The 17,003-nt window shown below is 37.8% G+C and overlaps 1 protein-coding gene across 1 annotated transcript in view; it reads left to right on the top strand.

The window, feature by feature from the left end:
- Nucleotides 1-17,003, top strand: part of LOC113232290 (potassium voltage-gated channel subfamily C member 4-like) — a 520,425-nt gene that overhangs the window by 306,942 nt on the left and 196,480 nt on the right. Inside the window, exons 5-6 of the mRNA XM_026466961.1 lie at nt 15,388-15,551; nt 16,448-16,598. Coding sequence (XP_026322746.1) covers nt 15,388-15,551; nt 16,448-16,598 — 315 coding nt within the window. The remainder of the gene's footprint in view (nt 1-15,387; nt 15,552-16,447; nt 16,599-17,003) is intronic.

The raw sequence follows: 17,003 nt of genomic DNA, 5'->3' as shown, positions 1-17,003 counted from the left end.
GATTTTCAGTACAAATCGGCAATTTCATACTTTAACCCCTATTATTAATAGGTTGCAAACTTCATGTAGCAGGAGAGCTTCTTGAAAAAAATGTTCGTCCCGGGAAGTGCCGCCTAACCTATTTCTGCCGCCAAGCAGTAATGTCAGCATTACTGTGTTCCGGTTTTGAAGGGTGCTGGTAAAATTACAGGCACATGGGACTAATCAACTTATGTCACATTAGGTGCTTATATCCAAAAATTCATACATGCCAATATTATATATTTTTTATTATAATATAAGCGTTATTGCCCACGAATTAAATAAAAAACAAAAACCCTATATAGCGATTTAAAAAAGAAAGAAGATATTAAATTAATACTTAATCATACTACAGTAATTATACTGTAATGGCTCTGCTGGTGCTGGTGGCGTTCTGTAGGCTGTAAAATAGTCTGGATAGCAGTAATATAGCTTGGTCCAAGGGTAGTAATAGCCTACGCAGCCTCCATACAAGTTACTTAGCAAGTTTTAGCAGTTGAAAAGTCGAAAGTCCGATTTATAGGAATTTATTTTTGTACAACAACAATATAAATATTTTAAAATATAAACGGTGTACAAGAGATTTAAATAAGTGGTAAATGGTTCAAAAATAAGAAACTAGATGTTTTCGCTACCGCGATCGCGCAGATTTGCCGTAGTACGAAGCAAATTGAGAAAACGGAGGAAGATGGAACAATTCAAATTTAAAATTTAAATACAAGCAAAAGAAAAAATGATACGATACAAAAAGGTGCGATGACGGTGTAAGGAGGTCACACCGTCACAATACTAACACACCACTCCATAACTTAATACCGCTCAGTAGGTAAAAGTACATAAACAGACTCGAGCACTAATGTCGAACTCGAGTCTATTTGGAAACTCGAAAGGCTTGTAACACATCGAGCAGTAAATCTTTGTCTTTATGAGTCGTCTTGTGAATTAAAGTCGAGTCCTAAAATGTAGACTCCCGGATTCAAGTTTTTTACAACACTAGGCCTTTGGTGGGTTGAATTGTGACGGTGTGACCTCCTTACACCGTCATCTCAGCTCTTTGTATCGCCTGTCTCCTCTTGTATCTTGTCATTTTTTTTATTTTACTTGTATTTAAATTTTAAATTTGAATTGTTCCATCTTCCTTCACTTTCTCATTTTGTTTTCGTACCGCGGTCACTCCCAGCTCGACCGCCACAACAGTCTGAGCTGTTAATAAGCTAATCATGTGTAATAATTTATAAGTCTACAGCCTTTATGTATCTATTTCTGATATTCAGTTTCTCGGCCCATTTAGGGGTAAGTGCCTTAATAATAAAGTGTAGGGAGTGTTTTATACTGTTATATCTGTTTTTTTTACATTTACCTTTATATTGTTACAACCTTTCTTTAAACTTTACTTCTTTAATAAATTTTGTGGACCGGAAGTTTCCCATTTCATTGCCGTGAACCTTTCTAGTTAGGGTTATAACCCTTTCAGAATGAAGATGTTGATATCTAGATAGAATAACAGATTCACTATGGCACATTCATCTTTTCTTCAAAACACTGTCAGGACCGAGCTACAGGTGTCATTACACTTGACATATACACAATGTACACCAATGGTTTTATCCTTAATATTAATCTTGAGGTATATTGTTCATCCGATCCTTTTCATATTCTGAAAGAATGTTTTGAAATTTGATTCCATTACGCCAAACCGGCTTGACAGGTTCCTTTTAAAAAATCCTCATGATTTATAACCAGAGATGGGAATAGATAGAGTACATCTACCTAAATTTTGGGAGTAATATAACCAAATTGAATTGAATAATACCACACTTTGACAGAATGATAAACATAACTTTTTCTTAACCGCTCACGCGATACATGCAGCCGTAGACGCATACCACACCTAGAGGTGCCGGTGATCATTTTATACCGATTTATCGGATATCGAAGTTGTAACAGGTAAAATAACTAATATTAATTGCTATTTCGGTAACTACTCTAGCAAACCATAAAGCTTTTAATGCCTGGGTATGTCATTTAAAAAAAATAAACAACTTCAAAAATATGTACGTCACGACAATCGTGTGTGTTATTGTCTGGGCTGGTGATTTCGGTGTGTATTATTGAAAACATACCGGTAGTAGCCTTTTTAAAGTTTACCCTGAATATAAATGTTTATAAACTATACTTTAAGGAGTAATTTCTTGGTATACGTTAGAACCACACAAACGGAGTATTATCATATTTATCCAAGTACACCAAAAATTTCATTAGTGCTTTTTAAGTGCAGGATTTGCGGTGTATTATTGCATTTTATTTAAGATGTTTTTGTTGGTAGTACGGAGGCTATTTATTTAGCAATGCAGAATAATAATTTTTATTTATAAAAACTTGTATTTAAACTGAATGCTTTTCTAATTTGCGAAACCAAATAGCGGCCATTTTGCGGTAGCAGGACCGCATCGCGTGAGCGGATAAAGAAAAATATCCGGGGAAGCATTACCACATTAGTTATTTTCACCGTCCAGCAGTAATGTGAGCATTACTGTATTGCGAATATAGATGGTAAGGGTATTGGTGAAATTACAGGCACTGGCAATGTCCCTCAGGTCTTTGCGATTTAAAGCTCTGAGGAACACTGCAACCATAATGGTCAGGCGTGTCGCTTACCATCAGGCGCACTTTCTGTTACAATACAACACGCTGAACGAGGACAATAGCCATCTGCAAAATGGCTACTCAACGGCAGAGGTAATTGCCGGAAACCGAATTTCCATACAAACGAGTTCCGTGGAATTTGAACAGCCGCATATTAATTATGACAGTAGCAAAGAGAGTGTCAGCTTGTTTGACAGCAGGCTTGCCCATCAAAGACAGGGTAACGGGTTCAGGTTTCCTAACTAATTACTACAAACCACGGTATTAAAATTTCAAAGGTCGTTAAAACCGATTCAGTCTCTTTGTCTATGGGTATGACGGCTCTGAAGCTGGGTGAGTGATACGGCCGTCACTATCCGAGTCCATTTTCGGGGCTATGAAATAATTACGCCTTTTTTGATTTTTACAAAACACTTATTATTTTACGTTTTTCAGAATGGTTAAACTGACAGTTTCGCGTCGGAGGTGTGTTCGCAATATCCGCTCGCATGATACTGCGCCCGCGACCTTCACACCTCTCCAACACGACTCTGTCCACGTGCCGCCACAGCAAAAAGACGCACAGCGTTTTACCACGTTCTTAATACAAAAATAGTCAAAATAACTACTTTTTATTGTTCATCACGACAGGTATATTATATCAAGATCTTACGGTGCTCAAGTACCAATCTAAGGAGTGCTAGTCTAGTTCTAAGAATATATAATTTCCATTTCCTCATCACAGCCTCGTTAAGTCATGTGTTTGTTTGTCATGTGTCAGACGGGACGCCTTCAAACTAGTGAAACGGAACAAATGAGTCGTGCGCCTGGTGTAAATGAACCTCTTACCCATAACTGTTGCAAAGCCACAGCTTTAAATAGTATAGACCTGATGGGCACTGTTATAAGTTGACAAGACCCAAGTACCTGTAATTTCACCTGCACCCTTACACTTCAAAAGCGGAGCACAGGAATACTCACATTACTGCTTGGCGACAAAAATTGGTAAAGTAAGAAGGAGCTCTACTGCTACTAAAGGATGCTACTAGGAAGAACACCTTCACAAGAAATTTTACTACTACTGACTATTAACACGTTCGTGCGAGGATCGTGCTTTTGCCGATTGATGCGCTGTGACAGAAATTTTCCTCATACATTAATACAACGTTCATGAACATTTCTTCGACAAGCTAATAAATGAATGTAAAAATTAATCATGCTGACGTTAATAAACGATGACGTCTATAAACCGCCTGCCGACATCGCGCGTGCCAGCGATCATTGGTATGTGTGAGTAGTGCTTATTAGTCCTGTGTAATTTCGTTACTGCGTGTCGATAGAGATTCAATATTTTGATACGTTGTAGAGCAATCTTTGTATTTAGTTTTCAACTGCTTTTTAGCGTCACAACGACGTACCAGTATGTCTGTATCTACTGACCCGAGAGATAGGGTTTTCCGGAGAGACTACGGGCTCGGCGGCAAGACCAGGGTACGGCGGGTGTCTGGGCCAAACCCTTCGTCGATTCGCCGAGGTTTGTGGTTAGCTGTAGGAACGGACACGTTCATCTGCCGTGGTGTGTTGCCGGGCGTTCGTCCCGGGCGCAGCTAGCGCGTCGTAGTAGCAGTCTAGTTGAGGGCCTGAGGCGAGAAGACGCACGGAGCACGTGAGTTGCCTTTTAAGTCGGTAGTTATGTCCGGACACTATCGCGGGACTTGCTACTTGGCATCTCGGACATTAGCTCGGAGAGATAGTAGAGGATGAGCTAGACATCTTCCGGTCCCTCTAGCTGCGTAGAAATTTGGAAGCGGGAGAGACGCCGTTCATTCGGCGTCAGAAAGTGAGTGTGTCTTATAACTCCGCCACCAATGAGGAGATTTGGTAGTCAAGTTAGAGTCGGTGGCTCAGCGGTGGCAACCGTTAGTCGAGCGGAGCGCGACGGGAAGTGAGCGTGCCTACAGCTCTTGTACTCACCTAAGGCCTTACAGAGAACCAGATGGAGTTCGTGCAAACGTGCTGATCCGGGGTTAGGACCTGACTTAGATAGTCCCTGTGCGGGTTCGCTCGCACAGATCATAGTGCCCTTCTCATATACCCTAAGGGTAGGTAGGGAGGGTTACTATAATTAAAACTAATGCAGAAAGATAGGGCTACGGGACTGTACTAGTATGTTGTTATACAACACTTGAAATAAATATTTAAGGCGGCATAGTACATAGCTCGCGCGAATTATTAACAGTTGCAGAGGTTATTACATAGTAATAAATAACATTCAGTTTCAAACAATTTTCACAATATCAAGTCGCTAGTAAATTTATGTGAATACAATTGAAATTAGTTTCAATATCAAACCCGGAGCAAGCAGTCTATTGTGTTGAAAGGTCGGATTATTATTGACACAATAGTTTGAGCCCTTTTGGTACACGGTCTTTGTAGCTTAAGGAAGGGTTTTTCAAATGTCAAAGGATCTGGAAGAGAAATGGACCTTCTGTCCACTGTTGTTCACGAGTTACAAACTTTAATATCCGTCAATCTTGTTTAAGGCGAGTCATCGGAATATAGGATAAGGATATTGTCTAAACAATGTGCTAATTTTTTTCCCGATAGGATGTATTTTATCCGATCATATAAAATCCTGAAAACGTCTAAAACAAATCATTTAAGAACAAAATATCTAATTTTGAACATAATATTTATAAGGAGATATTTCTGTTTCACATTTATGTCAAAACTTGAAAATTACCCAGTGGTTTAACGACACGCCTTGGCAATTGTTTCACTTCAAATCGACCAGTTTAACTAGAGCTTTGCTATAATGGACGAAAATTGCAAAATTACATATTTAATATTTGTTTATCGATGAATTTGATTCCATTTGTTTTGTAATTATATGAAGAACAGCCCCCATTGTTAGAGATATTATCTTTATTACAACAAATACAGAATATTTTTGGAATATACGAAGACGTGCACACAGGTCAGTTGTTGGCGCTGTACTATTTCAATTTTCTAAATTTGTGATTTCAGCGCAAACGCGAGTTGATATTTAAAAGTGATACAAGGCCCATTTACCTGATGAGTTGCTAGGGATGGATGACCCTTATTTCGTCTCTGTTTCTGGTTATATACTCGATGCGTAGTAGCCTAGCAGTGTATGAGAATACAGAAGGCTCCGTCCACAAGATTTATTGTAAGAGATGATAAAAGAGGATAATTTGTGATTTATGGTCACGTCCTCTCGTTACAAGAATTTTGATGGGAGTGACCATAGATAATACACTATATGCGAGATAGGTGTGCAACTCTATGGTTAGGTATTTTAATTGTATATCATCCAACCATAGAAAAAAAATGCAATACTTCCTGGACTTTTTTATTTTTTAATTTTAGTGAGGCGACGTGCTCTTTTTTAGCTCCGATATTTATCGAGCCTACAGATTATGTAACGAAGATTATTTAAGTTGATCAATTTTGGTACTTGTCTAAAAAATATAATGAAATGAAATAATTTAAATTACAATAAATTGTTATTGTGTATTAAAATGAATCGTCGGATTCTTTTCCATATAAACGGGAATCATCACTTGAATCCTCAATAACATTATTTATTGATTCTTGAGTACACAAATTGTCAAACGCAACATTACGATCCCAATCAGACAATATCTTCTTTTCTGAACCCATTCACATTCACGATTAAAAGTTCTTCATAAATAAAATCGATTGTTATAAAAAAATCGAACCGGAAACGCATTAGGACATCACTAATTCAATAGAATTTGAGGTGTCAAAAGTTAAATAAAAGGCTAATTAAATTATAAATAGAAAGAGAATTCTGAAAGCGGTTTAAAAAACGTAAAGAAGAAATAACCCTACGACTAACATCGGACACATGTGAGGTGCACTAAATTTTCGAGATCGAGATGAAAACCCTAGTAGTTTGAACAGCAATAAAGCTCCTTGTGAAAGAGTTCATACAGGGTGGTACTGACACCTTACCTATTTCTGCCGCCAAGTAGTAATGTTAGCATTACTGTGTTCAGGTTTTGAAGGGTAAGGTGCTGGTGAAATTACAGGTAAATGGGACTTGTCAACTTATATCTCAGGATGACGGATGCAGTGGCAGTGCCCCTCAGATCTTTGCGATTTAAAGCTCTGAGTGGCACTGCAAGTGTTATGGACAGGCGTGCAGCTTACCATCACGCGCACGACTTGTTCGTCCCGTCACTTAATATTATAAAAAAAACCCTCAACGGCTTACCTTTCTCTCACGCCGCCTGCCTCCCATATTGGCAACACCACATTCCAAAAGTATCAACAGCTGCTTAACGCCTTCTCTGACTCCACGCAGGCAACTTTTCTTCATTGACACGGCACTAGATGGTACCACTCTAAGAGAATTTGTATTTGTGGTTCGATTTACTGACTAAAATGTATTTTGTAATTTATACTTCAAATACCTATGCATTTATGGTGTTTTCCTGAGTCCTCCAAGAATCACAGCATCCTCCTGGATTTACTGCAGACTATGGAGAGTCACCTCGATATTCCAAGGTACTTCTCTGAAAATGTGATAGCACATTTGTGTCGTCAACGCAATAAATTAGTTCTTAAAGTTGGCATGAATCCAAAACTACTCATAGCAAGGCAGCAGCAACAATTTTTGTTACGATAGATGCTGGCCCGTCGCAGTGACATAATAGAATAAAATACACGTAAACACGAGTATTCCATTCAATTAATCGATTCTAAATACAATAATTTTTGTTCAGGTATTTGTTGATTACAAGTAGTCGTAATATTAATATAATAGAAAAATACTAGAATAAGATAGTTAAGTCCTTCATTTCACTTGTTTTAAAAAAATGTTGATTACTCCAAAAAAATTAAGATTTTAATTTTTAATCGACTTCAAATATTAAGAACATCCTTCCAATAAAATAAGCTTATTATATAACATCTTTTTGTAATAAAAGATCTTATCCATAAACTTAAATAATGAAAACGCACGTAAATATATAAACTTGCCTTAATTAATTTTACTAGATGATTTTCTGTTGTTAACTGATCATCTTGATGAATGGCGAGACAAATGAAAACGTTACTGCTGACAAAATATGGTAAAATCTTATTAATCAGAAGTGGTTTACTTAATGGCAGCCTCGTGAGAAATTTTTGTATTTGTTTAATATTTCTCGGATTTCTATCTATTCTGCATATTTGGATAGCATCTTATGTGAAATAAACTAGACCACTAGACCTAGAAACCTTTGTCCTCGAAAGCAACGAACTCATATCTATGACCAACTCCAGGTTTTTGTAAAGACAGCGCACTGTTAATTCTTTGCATTATATATATTTTTGTATTACTTGTACTACATATCCGGGGACGTATGGAAGTATTTGCTCACAATATTCGGACATTCGAGGCAACGTGCTGCAAAAATTATCGAAATTACAGATACCACTGATAAAAGATACTTCAAAACTGAAAAAAAAAACGAAACGTTACTAAACGTTATAACAAAAGAGTTGTAGAATATTTTTATAATATTGCCAAGGGCTTTGTTTTCAAAATCGATAAGAATCGAGAACAGTGCTGCCTAACGTATACATCACTAAATGTTAAATTTGGCCAAAGAAATATACAAGCGGCTGTACCTCGAAACTTAATGCATTATACAAAAGTGCGTTCGTGCGATATTCATGGCGTATTAACAAAGGACCACAAATATATCGTACCAAGTAAAAGCCGCAATGTATTACTACAATGTATTATTCACTCGGTTGCATATTTGTTTTCTCGAAATTCATACAAAACCATAATAATTGTTTTTAAAATAAATTATGCATGATTACAAAATCACTTGCCCGTGGAAGGAAACGTCCCTGTTCACCTGTTTACCCACAGCTATGGTTATTTTCGACCGGTGTTTAACTACGATAACGGTCGAGCGCGTTCTGAAGTGTAGCAGCGGCAACTAAGTGAATTTCACTTACTTTGGGCACGCGAAGTACGTACACTTGCGGAGTCTATCTAGATATATGTCAGTGGATGGGACGAAGAAGTCGTGCGCCTGGTGATAATTGACATGCCTGTCTATAACAGTTGAAGTGCCACTCAGTGCTTTAAATCATAAAAATCTAAGAAGCACTGCGATTGCGGCCGTCATCCTGAGATATCACGTTGGTACGTCCCATGTGTCTGTAATTTCACCAGCACCCTTGAAAACCGTAACACAGTAATGGTCACATTACTGCTTGGCGGCAGAAATAGGTACCTCCCTGTATACTTCGTCTCTGGACGACCTCTACACAAGGAGCCCTACTGCTACATAAATTTAAAAAATTTGATTCTCCAAAATTGAAACCAATTAATTCACTTTTAAAAAAAAAATGTTTTTAGAAATATTTTGTCAATGAATATCAACAGTAAACAGGGCATCCTGTATCTTTATTCCACTCCTTTACTAAACACTGTAGTTAGTAATTTTACATGAGTTCTATGAAATCTAATCAGGAGCTTAAGTTTTGGCTGTTTGTTAATTTATAATGCAAATCTCGACAAATTAACGGAGGCATTGAAAGCTAGAACTTGTGGGATGAAAATTGATTCTTATACATATTAGAATAAAGTTATCTATATGCTCTACGATCTTGTTGGTTACGCCGTTAAACTTTGGAGGTGTAATGATTCCCAGTAATACTACAATCCATCCAGATTTATCCGGACATATTTGTTATTCGGATTTTTCGGCTTGGGGTCAATAATTTTCAGAATAAATAGTAATATATCGACTTGGCATAGGTTATAACAAGATTATCATTAGTAACTAACCAAAAAGAACAACATATTCTTGTCTCGCTTCCTATGCGCATTTACTGTGCCGATAGGACGGTTTCGTGGTATTTTTTAGATGAGTTAAAATAGTTGAAATTAGTAGAAAACACCCTCATTATCAATAAACATACACATCGAGTATTTAACCAGAAATAGAGACGAAATGTCATTTAATTCGTTTGAAAACTATTCTGCCATATCATTACTGTGACAACTGCGCTCCGATTGGCTAGCCCGAGTTCGAAGCAATTGACAGGTGCCGTCAATGGGTGTCGTCAACTGTTTCACTTCAAATCGACCAGTTATCTTGAGCTTTGCTATAATGGACGACGACTGCAAAATTACATATTTAATATTTAATTACCGAATGAAACAGCACGCCATTGTTAGAGATATTATATTTATTACAATAAATACAGAATATTTTTGGAATATACACGTACACACAGGTTTGTTGTTGGCGCTGTCTATATTTCAGTGCAAACGAGATTTGATATTTATAAGTGATGTATCACTGATGAGTTACCAGAAATGTATGGCCCTTATTCCGTCTCTGTTTCTGGCTATATGCTCGATGACAATCATCAATCAAAAAACGAGCAACGATACAGTAGTAGCGGGCTTTATAGATTTTAATATAGATTTTAAGACTTTCGTGGTTATTCACTAAATGATTATCATTAATATCAGGTTTTTTACCACGGTATGACTTCTTTTTATTTTCCCGATATTTCGGAACGGTTCCACGGTTTCACGGGTTGACTGGACGGTGGCAGATGACAGCTTTAAGAGCAGACATATCTGTCTACCCTCTTGCGCTGTCGACGATTTGTTGTGGCGTTACCATTGTCATTAATTTTTTTCACACACACTGTATCCACACGCGAAACTGAACTCGAGGTGTTTTTGTTTTTATTACTGCACGCACTAAGGACCGGATTCCACGCACTGGACAGTTTAAAACCATCATCACGGTTAAATGTTTTGTACTTCGTGATCTCGATGGCTTCTCGTACCAACTGTGGTATGTAGTGACGTTCTGTCGAGAGTACCTGGGGGCTATGCAACTCGATCCAGTGGTTAGTGTCAGTCTGTGTGAGATGTTGTGCTATAGCCGACTTCTGTGCATCATTGTTTTTTATTGCTCGGATTTGTTCCTTCATACGATCGACAATTGTTCGTTTAGTCTGACCGATATACGAGCTCCCACAACTGCAGTTCACTTTATAGACACCCGGTGTTTGTAAAGGAAGGTGGTCTTTTGGTGAACTTAACATTTTTCCTATTTTGGTTAAGGGGGTGAAAACAGTTTTTATGGAAAACTTCCTTAGCGACCTGGCTATTTTATCTGTCACCCCTTGTGCACAGGGCAGAAAAACTGGTAGTCTCAGTACGTCTATTTGCTTCTTCCTTTTGTGTATTGGTTTAAATGTTTTTATTTTGTATCCATTCCGTCGCATAACCGTCTTAACGTGCTCCTGTTCCTGTGGTAGGTCGTGTGCATCACAAAGATCATAAGCTCTGTTGCTTAACGACCTGACGACCGAATGTAGGTGTGCAGAAGTTTTAGAATTTTTTAGTTGTTTTTTTTTTGAGTTTTAGAATTAGCGGGCTTTACACAGACACTCTATAACTCGTGATAGAGCAATCGTGCGTGAATGACCGCGCATGTAAAGCCGTTGGAAGGAGCAGAGAAAGACTGCGCTCATCAGTCTTGCGCGCAGTCGGCCCTCCAACACGCGCCTGTTTAACGCTGTCTATTTAGTTGTAACGAAAACAAACACATGCAATCGCGCGTGATAGAACGTTAGCTTAAAAAAACTTCAAACAGGTAATCGCCCATGACTGCGCGCGCAGGTTTAACCGCGCGTAATGCTATACGCTACTGGTCACACGCGATAGACTATGTAAAGGGGGTTACTGCCATAAATTGCCCTTAGCGTCAGTTTGCGTACACGTACTAGAACTATTCTAGATACAAAATGAGGAATAATATAGTGATATAAGTGCTGCGGCGTAAGAGAAAGATTTTTGTTTTTATTTTCTTACTAAAAAGTCTGGATTTTCTTGCAAATGTCAGGCATTTTATCCGTACTATCCAAGTATTTAAATTAGGAATGGTAACCCTACTCCAGATGGTATCAATAGACTGGATCTTCATTAACAAGTTCAGTTCTTAACCAGTATGTTTCCAACTTAGGAAACCGGAAGATTGCAATGCTTACATCAGTGCATAATGGCAGTACTTTCACAGTTCCACAGCTGAACAGTGTTCAGCGGTGGAATGTATATACAAGGATCAAGGTTTAGTGACACCCTTTATTAACGACTCTCACGCACACTAGAGGAATGTCAACACGCAGCAGTACGAACGCACACACTGCACATAGAAATTATTTGTACGACGAATGAGCGGTATACGGAAAAACTTAATTGAGTTTATGTTATACTGGAATGTTTTGTTTCTTTTAGTGCTTTAAATGTGATATATAAATAAAAAATACCTTCTCTGGACGAACTTTTTCCCGATAAGTTTGTGTGTAAACTTGTATTTGTAATTATTTGGTGTTTCGACAACTGCTTAAGTGGGAGTCGACAACTTGATTTACGTCTAAATAATGTTATGAAATCGCCTTACATTGAAAATTCCAAACGTAACAAAAAATTTTTTTGACGAAAGAAACCCCCTCTATCTTTTTTTTATAATTCAAAGCGACGCGACGAACAAGTCGTGCGCCTGATGGTAAACGACACACCTATCCATAACAGTTGCAGTACCACTCAGAACTTTAAATCTCAAAATCTGCCACTGCGCCCGACACCCTGGGACATAAGTCGGCAAGTCCGATGTGCCTGAAATTTCACCAGCACCCTTCTTCAAAACCGAAACGCAATCATGCTCACATTATCGTTTGGCGGCAGAAACAGGTAAAGTGGCAGTATTTCCCTGGACGAACTCTTTCACAAGGACCTCTACTGCTACTGATAACAGAACATATGTTCGTAAGAAATAAATTTAAACTGTTTAAACATCAAAGTCGTCTTCATCGAACGACTACCTGACAGCCTTGTTGCCGTTCCGTCAATCTAGCTGTATTTTTTTATGCATTTATTATGTTCATCAACAGTTGTTACATCAAATAACATTTGCATAGTTATGAGTATTTTGACAAGATACACTGCTAGTGACAGATGAAACACAAGTTGCATTGAGGTTAGTCTTAATATTAAATGCTATGAAATCGAATACAAAAACAAAACAGAAAACAGAAAATAGCTATAGATAAGAGGTTTACATGCTAACTATTAGTCCACGGAGACCGGTTAGTAAGTCCGAGAACTTATCCACTGTGGCACTGTGCTCATTGTGTAATCTAGATAGACGGCAGACAAGTGAGTTTGAACCTAGTTTAGTTCTTTTAACTGATGGCGACAGAATGTTAAATTTGAACATTGCTGTCAATTGCTTGTCAATTTTTTAGAAAATATGTGGGCACGGTTTAGTATCTAAAACTAGGGAGGGGCGGAGTGCGACCTTTCTCGTAACTTTTTTATTCTCTGCTAGCTGCCGAGATCGACAGTGTGTAAATACGCCAATAATATGTTGCCTTAGTTGAATGATATCGTACGTGCAATAATATCGTATAGGCAGTACGAGAAGGGTAGAGGAAATGGGGAATTTCATTATTAGAAGCTAGGGATTCAATTAGTGTGTTTGTCTGGCACATTTGTCTATTTAATAGTACGTCCTAACGACTTCGTTAAGTACAAGAAATTCCTGAAACCGTTTCACTCTTTGCCTAGGATTTTCAATTGTACAAACTTTTGGGCTGCAGCCAAAACCAGCTCAATGATACGAACGTTTTGGCAACTATATCCGCGGAGAGTTTTATTAACCTCGAACGGAAAAAAGAGTTGTGTTACAATTTTGACCCACTAGTATTGACTGTGGCTTCATATCTCTTTAACTTTATTGTATTTTATTTTATTGAAGGATGACCAACTGTTATACAAAGTTATACATAATATGAATAATAACCATATAGTTAATTGTAGAATTTTTTTTTTTTTTTTTTTTTTTATGACATTAAGTAACGGGACGAACAAGTCGTGTGCCTGATGGTAAGCTACACGCCTGCCCATAACAGTTGCAGTGCCACCAAGAGCTTTAAATTACAAAGATCTTGGGGGCACTGCCACTGCGCCCGTCACCCTGAGACATAAGTTGACAAGTCTCATGTGCCTGTAATTTCACCAGCACCCTTACCCTTCACAACCGGAACACAGTAATGTGACCATTACTGCTTGGCGGCAGAAATAGGTAAGGTGGCAGTACTTCCCTGGACGAGCTCTTTCACAAGGAGCTCTACTGCTACTAACCATCAACCACATCATCCACAGATTATTACAAAAATATTTTAAATTAAGCATTATCGCTTTTATAAAAAAGCACAGTTGTCAGCACTGAAAATACAAGAAAATAAAATTAAAAACAAACGAAGTTAATAATATTATAAAGTCGTTTTAAAGTTAAATAAATAAAAATAGATAAAACCGTGTCACAATTTACTCCAGTGCCATATCTAATGCTGAGTAACCAACCGCCATCTTAAATTTGTATTTAGACAGATCAAAAATATCTACTTCCAACAATTGCTCATTATAAAAGAACCACCTGAGACGATCGCACATACCAGAATTTATTCTACAGGACGTCAGAACTAGAAATAGTCCATAAGTTAGGCTACAGTTACTATGGATGCGAGTTCTGACGAAAATGTGTTCTGACGAATTCGTATGAACACACAAACGCCTGTTTGCAATGAGAGTGTTTACAGTGGCAGCGACGAATACGTCAGAACACGCACGACGTCGCTCGTCAGAACCAGTAGAGCGTTCAAACATATTTGATTTTTTCGTACGACCTTCTGCGTCTGTTTTGGGGTATTTTCGTGCTTACAATAGCGATAAATTGATGTCATGTGTACGAGAACAAGTTTGTGGGATATGACAGACAAAAATAATCATAACAGATATATATCTCGGCAAAAGCGTGTGAAAGTTGCTACGGAACTCAACACTAGTAACCGTAGCAGACGCCAAGAGAAGCACAGTCCATTTTGTTAGCTCACTGTAGTCAAACACACTGTGACACATTCCATGAAGGTCGTAACTTGAACAAGATACGCCTTGATTGCAGATCCTGAATATTCTAGGTCTATTTCTATATTCGGATACACTAGACGAAGGCTAAGGTTTCAACCCTATACACTCAAGATTCATATTTATATGGCGTACGGCATTGCATTGCAATTCCCTGACTGCAGGCTGATTCCCTAAACGTTATGTCTTAGGCCGTTTGGGGCCATGATCGACCTCATCGTTACTTTCCATCGGGTTAGACGGAGGTCAAATTCGCGTTTATTTTAATATGAAACTTTAATGCTAAACACGAATGCCATAATTGCAGGGACAAGAAATACCAGTTGGTCATTACTAGGTACCTTTGATGATAATAAAGCCACATGTAGTCATCCGTTAAAAGTGCAAACATCACATGAAAGTTATTAAAATAATACTAACTACATGATTTCATATTATAAGGACGAACGAGGGTGATAGAGTGAGATTCGTTTACAGACATGTTTATTGTTGGGACTCAAGCAACTACTACTAATTAGATTATAAATATACTTTACCTATACTGAAATGAACTACATGAAACAAGTAATGACCAACAAGTTTTTCGACTAATTGAATTCATAGAATCTTTAAACCTTTGTACCAAAAAGTTGTCATTTTGCAGATGTGGCCTTATTACCTACACCAAGAGTGCAATTAGTACTGAATATTGTAGTACTTATGTCTTTGTATTAAACGGTATACTTTTTTTGTTACAGGTAGCACCAAATATAATAGAATTCATCAGATCTCCAGTAAACATCATAGACTTTATAGCGACTCTCAGTTTCTACATGGACGTTGTTGTTGAATATGCAGTTGTCCGAAAAACCGCAGATAAATCAGACATTTTAGAATTTATCTCTATTATAAAGATTTTAAGGTTGGTTATTAAACTATTCGGTGTTGTAACTTTGTTACGTTTCTTATTGTTTTTTGATTTATCTATTATTGCGATAATGTAGCTTTGTACGGTGCATGATTTTACAAATTATATCATACATGGCCAGCGATCGCTTTAGCCATGCAACGGTTCCACCCATTCCATGATAATAATTAACCAATTACAAAATAAAATATTGCTGCTATTACAATAAATAGGCAGCCAGAAAGTATCCAAAAAGGCACGACTGGCTGTGCATGGGGGAGTGCTGGTTCCTACACTTATATATAGTAGTGAATGTAAGGTTTGGCAAGAGAAGCACTAGAAATGAGAGCTTTGAGAAGTATGGCTGGAGTAACTCTGATGGATAAATTACGGAACAGTGTGATAAAAAAACGTTGCGGCATGGAAGAAGATGTAGTGACAAAGATAGAGAACGAGATGCTTAGGTGGTTAGGACGAAACAGATTTATAAGAAGAGTGTGAGCGGGTAAGTTGGTACGGGCCGACAAAGGCGACCTTACCATCACCAAATTGAGGCCATCTTAAAGAGGGCCAGGTCAAGAGTACCCTTAACTGACAAGCATGTATGAAAGCACTGATGCGCGATGATGAGGCAAAAGACGTGTGTCAGGACCGTAGCAAGTCAAAGATTGTTGTCTCTGCCTACCCCGATGGGAAAAAGGCGTGAAGTACATGTATTATAATAAACTCGCTAATCGGTATGCATTTATCCATGCATGTCTTTTTATAGTATCCGAGCGTAAGCTTGTAAGTAACAATCCTCATAATCATGCACCACCTTTTGTTGCATGAGAGAATTTTAGAGATAAACCAATGTCAAAGTTTATGCTAATAACTAGTACTATGTTCTTGATTTTTTATTTTATTTTAAGGTTATTTAAGCTGACAAGGCACAGTCCAGGACTGAAGATCTTGGTGCATACGTTCAAGGCCTCAGCGAAGGAGCTGACGCTACTGGTTTTCTTTTTGGTGCTGGGCATCGTTATATTTGCCAGTTTGGTCTATTACGCTGAGAAGTCACAGGTGAGTGTATACCATTTTATTATTTTATTATTTAAAAAAACAGACAAAGTGGCTGGACAATCTGAACACAAACCTGGGGACTGGCTACATCTAGCCAATGCAAAAGACGATGAATAAACTCAATTTATGATAGACTCGGATACTGAAATAATCGATTAATGAAATAAACAGATAGAGGCCATAGTTCCGTAGCTCTGCTGTATTAAAATAACATTAGCATAGATTAAAATTCCCATAATTGACTATGACTATGCTCAAAATCAACATCAACAACCGAAAGAAGGCACATGTCAAGAAGAGCTCGAAAAATATGAAATGCCATATAACCGTATAAGACATAAAATTTAAAATATAGCCTAAATAATAGGGGTTAAAGTATGAAATTGCCGATTTGTACTGAAAATC

The sequence above is a fragment of the Hyposmocoma kahamanoa genome, unplaced genomic scaffold (assembly GCF_003589595.1).
Source record: "Hyposmocoma kahamanoa isolate Upper Pololo Valley unplaced genomic scaffold, ASM358959v1 68, whole genome shotgun sequence".
NCBI lineage: Eukaryota > Metazoa > Arthropoda > Insecta > Lepidoptera > Cosmopterigidae > Hyposmocoma > Hyposmocoma kahamanoa.
This window is presented reverse-complemented; position numbering and strand designations above follow the sequence as displayed.